The sequence below is a fragment of the Salminus brasiliensis genome, chromosome 22, assembly GCF_030463535.1.
Source record: "Salminus brasiliensis chromosome 22, fSalBra1.hap2, whole genome shotgun sequence".
NCBI lineage: Eukaryota > Metazoa > Chordata > Actinopteri > Characiformes > Bryconidae > Salminus > Salminus brasiliensis.
The window spans coordinates 5,142,596-5,156,340 of NC_132899.1; the positions used below are offsets into that span (position 1 = coordinate 5,142,596).

Consider the following 13,745-nt stretch of genomic DNA (forward strand, 5'->3'; position numbering starts at 1 on the left):
GTACTCGTATGCTCATGCTAAAGCTTGGTCTGGATGCTGATAGAGATGATGGAGCTGGGGAGAGCCAGGTGCCATGTGCTCATCCTGCAGAAAAAGCTGATTAGATATGACAGTCTGTGACATTCAGTAAGAATGCAGCCAGAAAGGACCCATGAAGTTCACCAGACTAGAAAACAACTGCTCCGTCAAACAGCTCAAACAAGCCCTTCTCTGCTCTCCACCGCTCCAGGGAAGGGCTGCTACCGAAAGAAAGGAATGAAGAAAGGAGCTCCTGGATTTTCTCTTCCTGAAAGGATGCATCAATCCCGTCTGCTTGAGTCGGGCAACACGTTCGCGCTTTGATCACAGTGTTGTGTTCAGCCTTTAGTGCGGACTCTCTAAGCCTCATGAACCCACTTTTCCTTTTTCTACGTCTACACCATAATACTTCAGAGAGTTTTGGCTCTGTGGATTTATAGATATCAGCAAGGATAGCATGCTAACTACATCGAACTGTTAATGAGTCTAGAAAAGAATATTCTATATAAAGAGCCATAGAAGCCTAGAAGAACCCTTTTTGAGAGTATTGAGGTGATCAATTTGATTGATTGATTGTTTTTAGCTTTTGTATGCTGTTCTAAGTAGAATCTTTTTTAAAATGCCTCTTTATAGCTCTACAATCGCTATTGTTTTAAGGAACTCTAAATAATCCAGAGGTCTAGAAATGAATAATCAGTATTGAAGCTAAGTCTTTACTAAATAACCTTTGAAGAACCGCTTTTTAAAAGTGTTGAGATGATCAGTACGATTGTTTTTAGCTTTTGTAGGTCATTCTAAGTAGAACCTATTAAAAAAGGCTCATTATAGCTTCCCCACGATCACTGTTGTTTAAAGGAATCCTAAATTAGTCGAGGTTTAGAAATGAATATTCTAATTAGAACCACTGCCTTTACTAAAAAACATTATTTTTTTTCACACATCTTTTTTTACGATTGTTTTGTTCGATGGTCAGTTGTTTTAAATAGAACCTAAGGAATGCTAAGTAAGACAGTAGTCTAGAAATGTCTCGAACAAATCTAAAAGGAAAGCCTGGGTTAGATGTGGGCTTTGGCTTTACCTCTCCATCAACTTGACTTTTAAAAACGTTATATTTGACTTTGTAGTTTTCGAAAGTGCTTGACAAGCTCATCTCTGTACGCCTGCTGATCTGCTCCGGCATGCTCTTTTCTCTCGCTGTCCAGTTGCTCTTGAACTTTCCCTGACAGAATCAATCCAACCTGTGTACCAATCCCGACTTCCATCACCTTCACTGCGAGAAGTCAGCCGCTGAAGAGCTCTGCCCCTGGTATCAGTGTTCAGCTGCCAGTCACAACTCTCTCAGACTCATGGATCTGTCAGTATTTCTGTTATTCGTATCAGATAAATACATATATATAGTTATATTAGCCTAAAGCCAACAAAGCACAGATTTAAGATGTAACATAACACTACAATTAAAAAGTAAATATAAGTTAACACATTATAAATCAAGAAACCCAAATTAGGGGGTTATGATCTTTGTTCAGTAAACCCTAAATTAGACATTTCTAAATTATTTATTCATTATATATCATTATATATTATTCCACTTTATTAGTACATAATTGGGTTGTGCAGTAAAATCACTGTTTTTTTAGTTGTAATGTTACAAACTTTTTACCACCCTGTTAGACACATTATTGAGCATGAATTAATACCTAAATTTACATATTTTATCTGTAATTGTCAGCACTTTAATTAATTAATTTTTATTATTTTATTTTTTTTTTGCTTTGTGAGTTAATAAGCGTTTAATAATCACAGATAAATCAAGAAGTTTTTATTCCAAATTGGGGTTCTTCTCACCACTAATTAGAGACTACAGGATCTTAAATGATTTAATGAGTAAATCTGCATCACAGTTTCAGGATTTATTCATGCTTCTTTGGTTGCAAAAACACAATCCCTGGTATGTCATTGTGTTGAATTTAAAGGTTTGGTTGTTGAAAGGGGTTAAACTGACGTCTGCTCAGCTTGCATGTTGTGTAATGGACATTTCCGGTGCTAAAGGGTCTATTTATTACTAATTATAGACTGAACAGGTGGTCAGTGTTGCTAACTGTTTGTTGAATACAATACAATAACGCTGAATATTGTTATTATTCGTTCTTTGTAACGACACAAACCTCCTAATTGTTTACTAATAAAGGTCATAATGAATAAAGCATAGTAAATATTTAGAAAAGCCTTTACTGAGCAAACATAATGATAATAATAATAATAATAATAATAATAATAATAATAATAATAAGGCTAATTGTAGTGGTCATGTCAAAGATGTCTTCTACTAGTCATGCCATTAGAAACGAGGTAACTTAAGCTGTAAAGAATGAATACCTAACAGTTATTTTGTAATGATATTAATTATAATTAAAAGACAGGAAATGCAGCATCCTTAACAAACCCGAAACTGGGAATGTTTTATGATGGAAATGCTTATTGATTCCTTATAAAATTTCCATAAAGCAACTGCCATATTCTTCCCAGTAAATGGGCGCTTGCTCTATTAATTACAGAATAAGCCAACAGCAGACATCTCACTATTTCTGTTTCAGGATCAGGGCTGGAGACGTTGCGTCTTCCTGACACTGTGAAGATGTTAGTGTTTTTCACAGCCTCTGAGAGCTTCCCTGTTTATCTTTGGCAATTTCATATTCATCCTGGCCCTGTCTCGCCAGCCCTCACAAGATTAGAGGCTGATTTAGAGCTTTTCTGATTTGTTTACATCCTCAAATGGTTTGATTCAGCAAGCTCCGGTCCAGACTAATAGCGCTAATGAAACGCCAGATTTGGGACGTGCGCTCATACAGGAGGGGATTTGTTATGGCCAAAGCTACTCATGCTTTCAGACAGGGAAAATAGAACATCTCATTCAGATGCCCTCAGACTTGTGACTTTTTTTGTATTTTTTATGGGAGCAGTCTGTTTGCAGTGTGTCCTAAAACAGTCCAGAAAGCAGAGATTGATGGATAATGCTGGCCTTTCACTCCTGGGTCAGAGGAGATCAAGGGTCAAGGGCTGCCGCTCTGAAGCTGGTCTTGAATTGATGGCATGCCGTCATTCTGAGATGACTTTAGAACCTGATATAGTATTTTGACCAGATTGAAGGTCACAGGTCAAGGTTCCCCAAGTGTAAAGGATATAGTATATAGTGTTGATTTCAGACACATGAATTATAGTTAGCTGAATGATTGGGGGAGAGGGCATTCACATTTGAGTCTGGTCCATGTTAGTGTCTTATTCTTCATATATAAACATTGCTTTATTACTTAAGACCTGAAGCAGTGATGCAGCGAAGCCTTAAAGATGCTGTGAAATCCATGATTCTGGACTTTAAGTTGTTCATTCTTGTGTAAATAGTTAGGGGGTGACTTTGATGGGCGTGAAAATGCTTGTTTAACAAGCCTATTTACCACCCTGTTATTTTGCCTGAGAATGAAATGGACTGTTTTTCCTTTTATGGAGGACATGCAGAGACAAAAACATCAAGTTCTGCTCTGATTGGCTGGTTTACAGCCCTGCAACGACCTACAGAGGCATAGATTTAACATTGTAACAATTTTTTAATTATTATTCCCAGGTCTTACCAGACAATCCTCTCACTGTGTCTTCTCAGCACATGTGCTGTTAGCAAGCTAAAGAGATTGTAGAAGAGTTACCTTTTAGCTTCTCCCCAACTCTCTTCCCCAGCTTATCTGTCTTAAGTCCAGTCTGGTTCAGCTGAGTTAGTCCAGCTTGTTTTCGAGGGAGTAGACAACAGAGAGAGGTGATGGTAAAAGCTAGCATCTCCTGGTGCTCCCTGTTTGAGCTTGAGTCCTGGATCCTGTAGCAACCTGTATTCCCATAACTAGCAGAGTCTGGAGGTGATGAGCTGCTCTCCAATATCAACACCACCATATTTTTCACCATAAGTAGCCGAAACGTGTTATCGTGTTTTCTTGTGAAGGAGGAACTTCCATGTACAGGATTCTTTATTCAGCTATGCTGAGGAGAATCTACTTTTCCATTCTAGGGTCCTTTAAGACATCTATATTTGTTAAAGCTCATCAGTGCTTACCTGTAGCCTCTATTGGACTAAGTGGACAGAGCAATGGAAGTTCTCCTAATGTTGTCATAATGTTCTCCTAATGATCTTCTGCTCCTGTAGCAGTAAAGACTGGTTATTAAGTTTATTGTCTGTGACACTGTGTGATCCAGACCTTTGTCTAGCTTCTCAGGGTGTTTTTATGAACACTTTGCAGGTAGCAGACAAGCTCTGTAATTACAGGGAAAGTGCTTGAGCAGTGCTTTTGAATGCTGCTCGAGGACTTAGCAGCACACGCCTAATGAAGAAAGACTTGTCACCTGGGGCAGAGAGCGGCCGCTTAGTGTCAGATTGGCTAGCTGAAGCTCAGAGAACTTTGCTCTTATCTTTCAGGGTCTTCCTGCGAGCCATCAATCAATACGCTGCTGTGCTGAACAAGAAATTCCTGGACCAGACCAACTTTGAGCTTCAGGTGAGTGGTAATCTCTGATAAATGGGTTACGACCACAGGAGAACACAATGCACTAAGAGCAGTTAACCTTTAGCGCTCCACAGGATTCGTGTGGTTTGTACTTTGCTGTCACACAGCTGCAGCCTCACATTTTTAACCATATCAGTCTACATGTACATCTTAAATATTAAGGTGCAACAATGGGGTATTTGTTGTGCCATAGAGGAACCAATTTGATGCCTCAAAAGAACCCCTTTTATAATGGAGAGTGTAAAGAACCTTTAAATTGATCAAGAAACCATGCAAAAAATAAAATTGAACCATTAAAAGGTTCTTAATACATGGTTCTTTATGTTTCCAAAGTAGTTCTCGCAATATTTTTAACCCTAGCTTTCAATCAGTTTATTAAAAGATTGCAGTCGGGGAGTGTAATTCACTTTTACGCCACCACAGTAAATACAAATTACGCTTTGAGCTCCCCCTAATGGACAGCAGATCAACATGAACCTACTGGCACCATGCTGCCTAATGCCGGGCGTGGGCTAGAGGGTATAAAGACCCCCGGCATTGAGCTGTGGAGCAGTGGAAGAACTGTCTTCTCTGGACTGATGGTCCTCCATCAATGCTGTAGGAGTTGGGGTGGTGATCATCAAACGTCCTGACCTCACTAATGCTACTGTTGCTGAAATCCTCACAGCAATGCTCTCAAATCTAGTAGAAAGCCACCTTCTTCCAACAAAAGCATGACAAATTCTTTTTAAGAAGAAGAAGAAGCAACGAATGAGCAGGTGTCCCAATACTTTTGTCCATGTAGCGTATTCAGCCTGCGTACATAAAGGTATATTTTTAATACTAATCCGTTTCAGAGCCCTGAATGTACTGAGGAAATGAGCGGTACAGCATTACACCGTCTTCAGAAGCCAAGTACACTCTTTCTGCAGTTTGTCAGACCAACGTTCAGTACCATGACAATACAAGCACTTCTGTCCCGCTAGAAAATCACTGGCCCCTCTCTTTTAGCACTCCCTGAATGGGCCTTTAAAGTAAACTGCTTCTGCTACTTTCTTTCTCGCCCCCTGTGTGAAAAATAAAACCTCTGAAATGAGTGTGTTTATGAAAAGGAAAATCTGAGATTGTGACTGTCCTCCTGCTACAAACTCATCCTGACTGCTGTGTGTGGGTGTGAGGCAGAGAGCGAGGTACTGAAGGGGGGAAAAACACCCTCAATGACAGTCTAATAGCCTGCAATTTTAAAGAGCACTGTTTGAATATTTTACAGAGGTTCTCTCAATGCTGTCTGGTTCTGTTTCTGTTATGTGGTGCTATAAGCATTGGATAATGGACTCTGTCTTGTGTGGAGAATAATTCAGACCATTGAGGTCATGAATGTTGGATTTTGAAGAAAAGAAAAGTTAAGCAGTAGAGTCTGTGATGACTTCTTACCTTCTGTTTTAGCACTCCTAAGTAGTTTGACAGCTGTATGGGCTCATTTTAGAAGGTTTAGGTGATTCTAAGCTCATGGTTTTATCTTATAGGCAAAGGCTTACAACTGGAACCTACAACTGAAGCTGATCCCTGGACTTCAGTTTTACTTTCTTACAGAATCAAGTTAAATAAATTAAAGCATGTTGATATTGCACAACCAATAATGCCACAACTTGCCAGGGAGCTACCACACCATGTTACAGACTGGCGTTCGATTTCCAGCCTTGGCCACATATGCTGCACTACACCAATAAGAGTCCTTGGGCAAGACTCCCAACACTACTTTGAATCTGTCTGTAATAGGAGTAGCCTTGTAAATCGCTCTGGATGAAGAACCTCAGCTAAATTATGTGGAAGTAAATGTAAACATGAAGAAATTCAGAAGAATGGGCTTTATTCACCAGCAACAGTTTTCACAAAGATTCTGATATCAGTGTTTTCTCATTTTGAGATTTGTTCAGCTTACAAGGAGAGTGGAAGAATACTGTGCTTTAAAAACACATCATGAATCTGACCTAGACGTTTTGTTAGCACTAATTTCTAGGAAAATTCCTAGAAAGCTTTTGGTGAACGAGGCCTGTTTTTTGTAATTGCAATTCTTCTAACATAAAAACATCTAAAAACTTCAGATTATCAGTCTTAATTATTAATTAAAGGTTTTTGTAAGAGACTAATTTGTTGGTTTTGCTTGGTAGACTGTTTGTAACGTTGCCTTTTATGCTGCATTTAACAGCTTGTTGTAAACGACAAGACACATTTTGTGAGATTTCAAAACAATTCAGTTAACCAGAACTAGAAGTGACAACAGAGAAAACAACCAACGGGGAGAAAAGCCACCTTGGAAAGTATGAGAGCTGTGGCAAGACATCGGAAAGCCATTATTTTCCTTATGTAGAAACTTAACAGTATTTTAAAATCTCCACCTTTTTTATTGTGCCAGTTTATTTTTATTGTCTTAATTGTACTTAGTTTCTTAAGAGAAAGTTTAGCTACATTTTTATCTTGGGTATCAAGTTATGAAAAAAGCACATCCAAAGGTCTATTCACACAAGGTCTGATTTTTATGGATGCAAAAAAAACAAAAACAAAAAAAACAAACACGTCTTTCACACCGACTCCTAAACTGAGCCTGCTCTATTTTCTACGTTGTACGGATGCTCTAAAATCAGTCTGACCGATCAGAGCTCCGTTGTCATAATAAAAATAAGTGTCTGGTCAGCTTGTCTTGTTTTGTTTCGTAGCAGAACACAAAAGCTTATATGACCAGCAGCCACATTCTAACTATACAAATCTGGAGGTCAAAGAAAATACATAGTGGAGCTGAGCTGAAAGACTATCGGAAAGAATAACGGCGATGTGTTTCCCGGTCTGTTCATGTTTACCAAGAAGAACCGCAAACTGTAACTAGCTTCCCTCGCTTATGAGCTCTCGTGTGGAGGAGGGAAGTTAAAGAGAGCAGAAGCAGACGGCAAAAGGCAAAAAGTCATCAGACTTGGTGTGAAGGTTTGACTTTTTTTCCATCTGAAATAATCATACGTTGTGTGAATATGTCTTAAGAACAATTTAGCTGCACCTTAAATAAAAAATAAATAAATCAATAAAAAGCATCAGTTGTTTGTTCTGTAGTAAAGCCTGAAACGTGTTGTTTGCTCAGGTCTCAAGGCTGTGTTTGATATTGAGAGCTCGGTCAGATACCGTTGTAACAGAAAGCTTAGATCACAGCAGGATCAGTGGTATCGGTTCTCTTTCTTTCAGTAAGCTGCTGAATAAAAGAGCATGAACACTCCTAATCTGGTAATGCTTCATCCCTGGATAAATGAATCTTCTGTTTTTCAGCTTTGGAATAACTACTTCCACCTGGCCGTGGCCTTCCTCACGCAGGAGTCTTTGCAGCTGGAGAACTTCTCGAGTGACAAACGAGCAAAGATCTTTCACAAGTGAGTATGCAGACTGTGTGTATAATGTCAGCAAGCAACTCTCAATACATCACATTCACACTTGGACACAGGAAAAAACCTACAGTGAGTCACGCTGACTGTGTTTGCGGCAGGTTCTCTTTAATTTTTTAGTTGTTTGAATATGTATATTTATTTATTTCGCGTTTTAGCAGCTACATAACATGAATGCACCTGCCTTACTTGGTCTAACCTATCTTAAATTCCATAGCAATTGACCTGTTCTTAATCCTGACCTACAGACTGAGAAGCCCATCAGTGGATATTTTGCAGTACTCTTCTCCATTACCTTTTTAGAGAAATAATAAAGAAATAATGAATGAGCAGGTGTCCCAATACTTTTGTCCATGCAGGGCACTGTCCCAGTATAGGACAGCAATGTAAAAAAGAATGCAGAACCTATCTTGATTTATTTTGGACGGGGGTTTAAAGCTGTAGGTACAGTCTGACATTTACATCATCCAGTCTGAAGGGCCGTCACGATGGATGGAATCCCAACCCCTGATTCAATCATCAATCAGCTCGGGCTTATTGTGCTGCTGTCTCTCTGCTCTAGTGTGCTGTCTGTCTCTGTCTCAGTGTACATCAGTAATGGTGTACCCTCTACAGCACTGCTCTGCTTCTCCATCCTCTATAGCAATTACAGCTGCCTATGGGAAGGAAATTGCCCCTCTTCGTGCATCTGCTCTCTCTCTCTCTCTCTCTCTCTCTCTCTCTCTCTCTCTCTTTTCAGCTTCTTAGATTGTCAGCCCAAAACCGATGGCAAGGACAGTATTTCAGTCAGTCAGACTACAACGTGGGTGTGATGCAGTTAACCTTAATTAAAGTTTAGTGCCTCTTATACACACATACACACCAACACACCACCTTTCAGTCCCTAGCTAATGAAGTATAATTTGTTTACTTGACGGCAGCATTTCAACCTCTTAATAACCCTCAAAGAAACCCTAATTTGCACACACACCAAGCTGTTGATTTGTTTTGGCTTTCATCAGAAAAGCGTGTTCAGCACAGTTGTGTGGGGGAAGTGTACATTACGGCTTTCTCTTTGAGGACATGCCGCTGCCTGCTGTCTTCATGACCGCTTGCTACCCTGTCTGACCTCTTCTGGACTGGAAATCATATCTGACAGAGAAGAGAAGGGTAGCGAGGGCCCTGACCCTGACCCCCTTAGTTCTGTTTCACAAAAGACAGTTTTTCCTTTTTCCTCAAATAGAATCTCTCAGAAAATCTGAGTTATTAGAACTTTACTGTTTTCCTTCTGTAAAAGCTTCTGTCTGTCTCTCTTTCTACCTATATACCAATTAATCTAGCTGTGTATCTGACTAGTCATCCACCTGCGTTAAGAAGATTGGAGATGGGTGCAGTGGCGAGACGCTGAGGAGATGGGGTGGAGTGGCGGGGCGTTGAGGAGATGGGGTGGAGTGGTGGGGCGTTGAGGAGATGGGGATGGTGAGGAGATGGGGGTGCAGTGGTGGGGCGTTGAGGAGATGGGGGTGGAGTGGTGGGGCGTTGAGGAGATGGGGATGGAGTGGTGGGGCGTTGAGGAGATGGGGATGGTGAGGAGATGGGGGTGCAGTGGTGGGGCGTTGAGGAGATGGGGTGGAGAGGTGGGGGTGGAGTGGTGGGGCGTTGAGGAGATGTGAGTGCAGTGATGGGACGTTGAGGAGATGTGGGTGCAGTGATGGGACGTTGAGGAGATGTGGGTGGAGTGATGGGACATTGAGGAGATGTGGGTGGAGTGATGGGGCGTTGAGGAGATGTGAGTGGAGTGATGGGGCGTTGAGGAGATGTGAGTGGAGTGATGGGACGTTGAGGAGATGTGAGTGCAGTGATGGGACGTTGAGGAGATGTGAGTGCAGTGATGGGACGTTGAGGAGATGTGGGTGGAGTGATGGGACGTTGAGGAGATGTGGGTGGAGTGATGGGACGTTGAGGAGATGTGGGTGGAGTGATGCGATGTTGAGGAGATGTGGGTGGAGTGGTGGGGCGTTGAGGAGATGTGAGTGCAGTGATGGGGCATTGAGGAGATGTGAGTGGAGTGATGGGGCATTGAGGAGATGTGAGTGGAGTGATGGGACGTTGAGGAGATGTGAGTGCAGTGATGGGACGTTGAGGAGATGTGGGTGGAGTGATGGGACGTTGAGGAGATGTGGGTGGAGTGATGGGACGTTGAGGAGATGTGGGTGGAGTGATGGGACGTTGAGGAGATGTGGGTGGAGTGATGGGACATTGAGGAGATGTGAGTGGAGTGATGGGACATTGAGGAGATGGGGTGAAGTGATGGGACGTTGAGATGGGGATGGTGAGGAGATGTGGGTGGAGTGATGCGATGTTGAGGAGATGGGGGTGGAGTAGTGGGGCGTTGAGGAGATGGGGGTGGAGTAGTGGGGCGTTGAGGAGATGGGGGTGGAGTGATGCGATGTTGAGGAGATGGGGGTGGAGTGATGCGATGTTGAGGAGATGGGGGTGTAGTAGTGGGGCGTTGAGGAGATGGTGGTGGAGTGATGGGGTGGAGTGGTGTGTATCTTGGCAGTAATGATCTCCAAAATAATGACGTTTCTCCTTCTTAGCAGAGCTCCTCTTACCGCTGCAGTCGCCCCGGTTTCAGCATGGCAGTGCTGTCTGCTTTTTGTGTTAATAAGGCTTTAATTTCGGCCGCCCTTGTCATCATAAATTACGCCTCTTTGAGAGCTTATTGGCAAAACAATCAATGGTGGATGAAAATTCAGGAGAGTGCCTCGGGTCCTTTAAAATGTCAAGACGTGACAGTGCGGCGATGAGCAGATATTAACGAGAGAGTGCTTGAAGCTGGAGGCGGGTCACCTCTGCAGGAATGGCACGATGAAGGTGGAACAGCTTTAGACGAGTCAAGAGTACGAGAAGAGTCCTGTGCTGTTCTTGATCTCAGAATGTACATCGCCTGGCCTCTGTTTATTAAGTGGTTTTGGAGGGGAGCGTGTGGCTGATCTGGGGTCAGGTTCTCTGTAGTTCTGGAATTGTAGTGATTTTAAATGTAAAGTCATCCACAAGAGCTAACCGGCCCTTCACTGCGTTGGTAAGTAGATTTTGATTATGTACGGTCAACAGGTCCTCACAATACCTACAACAATCCACTGTATACTGAAACCATAGGCATGTCCATAAGTATTTGGACAGTGATGAAATTTGACATTTTGCTTCTGTATACCACCTCAGTGTGAATACAGCAGTCAGGATATCACCGAAGTGTAAACCTCAAGCTTTCATTCTGAAGGTTTAACAAACGTATTAAAGCATTAACCATTTGGGAGCTAATGGACATTTTTACACAGGCTCAGAAGGAATTGGACTACTGACTGATGAGCAGTTTCATGGACAAGTGTGGCCCAAATGTGTTTTCTGCTCCTCAGTGTAGCTCCCTGTGTCCTATCTGAGACATACAGTATGTTTGGGTAATGGTACTGAAACCTGTATCCCGGTTTCCCTCTGCCCTCTGCTTTGTCCTCTTTATCTTCCCCTTGGTTTCTTTCCTTTAGCATCAGCAGGTGATCTCTCTCTGTTTCCAGGCTCTCTGATCTTCTGATCTGGCTTTGACAGGCTGGGGGACAGTGTGACCTGGGATTTGGGGAATTAATCCTTTTAATCTGAGACAGAAAGACAGAATAGGTTATTTGACCCATCCACTGATTTATTCTTCATTTGGGATTCAGCTTATAGGACTACTTCCTATTTTCCCACCCATTTTTCCTCATTTACAAGAAAATTAATTGTGACTGCTGCTGAAACAACTGCTACTATTACTGCTACTGATATTACTACTGCTATCGCTGCAATTACTGCTACTGCTGCTACAAGTAATATTACTACTGCTTTACTACTACTAGCACTACTGCTGCTATTACTATTACTACTACTATCACTACTACTGCTATTACTACTACAACTACTACTACTATCACTATTACTACTGCTATGACTAGTACTACTATCGCTACTACTACTACTGCTATTACTATCGCTACTACTACTGCTATTGCTGCTACTATCACTACTACTACTACTGATATTACTATCACTACTACTACTACTACCACTATTACTACTACTACTGCTATTACTGCTACTATCACTACTACTACTACTGCTATTACTATCGCTACTACTACTGCTATTGCTGCTACTATCACTACTACTAATATTACTACTACTACTATTACTACTACGATCACTGCTACAACTGGGATTACTGCTACTATCACTACTACTACTGATATTACTATTACTACTACTACTGATACTACTATCACTACTACTACTGATACTACTATCACTACTACTACTGATACTACTATCACTACTACTACTGATACTACTATCACTACTACTACTGATATTACTATTACTACTACTACTGCTATTACCACTACTGTTACTACTGCTATCACTACTACTACTGATATTACTGCTACTGTTACTACTGCTATTACTACTATTGTTATTACTACTGCTACTGCTATTATTAGTACTTATATTACTATTACTAATATTTACTTCTGATTTTACTACTGCTACTACTATTACTGCTGCCACTGTTACTACTACTTACAGTACTATTACTATAGTGCAACTACTATTTGAACTGCTGCTAAAGCTACTACTACTATATTATAACTAGTACATCTGCTCCTAATACTTTTTCTTCTATTACTGCTACTTCTTACTACTAATAATACTAATTATATCAATACTACTACTGTGACTGCTAGTAATTGTAATTCTTTTATATTAATGAACTGATCTGAAGGGCTACATAAAGGGCAGCTTATTTGGCTTTTTACACAGACCAGCCATCCAGAATTCCCTTCCACTTGTGTTAGCCCACTCAGCGCAGGCCCTATACATGTGACTTTTTGTTGACTTTTTGACATTTCGTTAAAAGGGCAACCTAAATCTGTGTATAAACAGTCAGACATTTGTCAACCTGCTCCTGTTGTCTAGGTAGCAGCTTCCCCCCTACAAGAGCAGCTCCTGTCAAATTCAGCCAATTATAATGCACTTCCTCATGCATTTCTCTTTGGTTCATTACAAACAGCAGGAGCGCACCAATCAAGTGGGAAAGCGGAACCATGCAGACTCGTACATTCACAGCATTTAGCTTATATTATCTTCTGGGGTGGCAGACCCGTAAGAATACTGTGAAAATCATCAGTGTACTTTTAACTGGAAAGACAAGTGTCCTCATTAGCTGGAGTATTTTTTTGTTTGTTCTGACTGACCCACAGCATGATCTGCTAAAGAAGGACATGCCAGAATTGCCTAGAATCTGAAATCAGTCCAGTTTCACTGTTGTTGTTCATGGTACCAGTCCAGAAGATGCTTGTATGGTTTCTGCTGTTATCAGTTAAATTATTCTGATATTGGATCTTGGCACATCATTTATTTTAGGGAAACCACCAATAAAAATTGGAAATCACCCAACTAATCCCGCCCCTAATTCTAGTTCTGATTGCCTCTACTCAGGCCATGTGGTTCCGGATCAGGAATCCCGCCATGTGGTCCCGGATCAGGAATTAGGGACTTGTAGCACTTTCCTTCCTCCTGTCCCACAGCATATATCTAGCTTGCAGTCACCATGAGATCTTTAGCCTCTGGAGGAAGAGCAAAACTCTAGCCAACTCCCCAAACTCCAGCCTAATCATCCTTGCTGAGCGTCTTTAAGCTAATGCTCAACAGCCTTGTGGAAGCATTTTACTCCTTCGTGGTTTGGCGCCCAGTCCGCCAGCTTGTGGGC

At 41.4% G+C, this 13,745-nt stretch overlaps 1 protein-coding gene across 1 annotated transcript in view; it reads left to right on the plus strand.

The window, feature by feature from the left end:
- The window catches only part of dock1 (dedicator of cytokinesis 1), a 357,310-nt gene that overhangs the window by 267,465 nt on the left and 76,100 nt on the right, over nucleotides 1–13,745 (plus strand). The window contains exons 30-31 of the mRNA XM_072667919.1: nucleotides 4,475–4,553; nucleotides 7,854–7,954. Of these exons, the coding sequence (XP_072524020.1) occupies nucleotides 4,475–4,553; nucleotides 7,854–7,954 (180 nt within the window). The remainder of the gene's footprint in view (nucleotides 1–4,474; nucleotides 4,554–7,853; nucleotides 7,955–13,745) is intronic.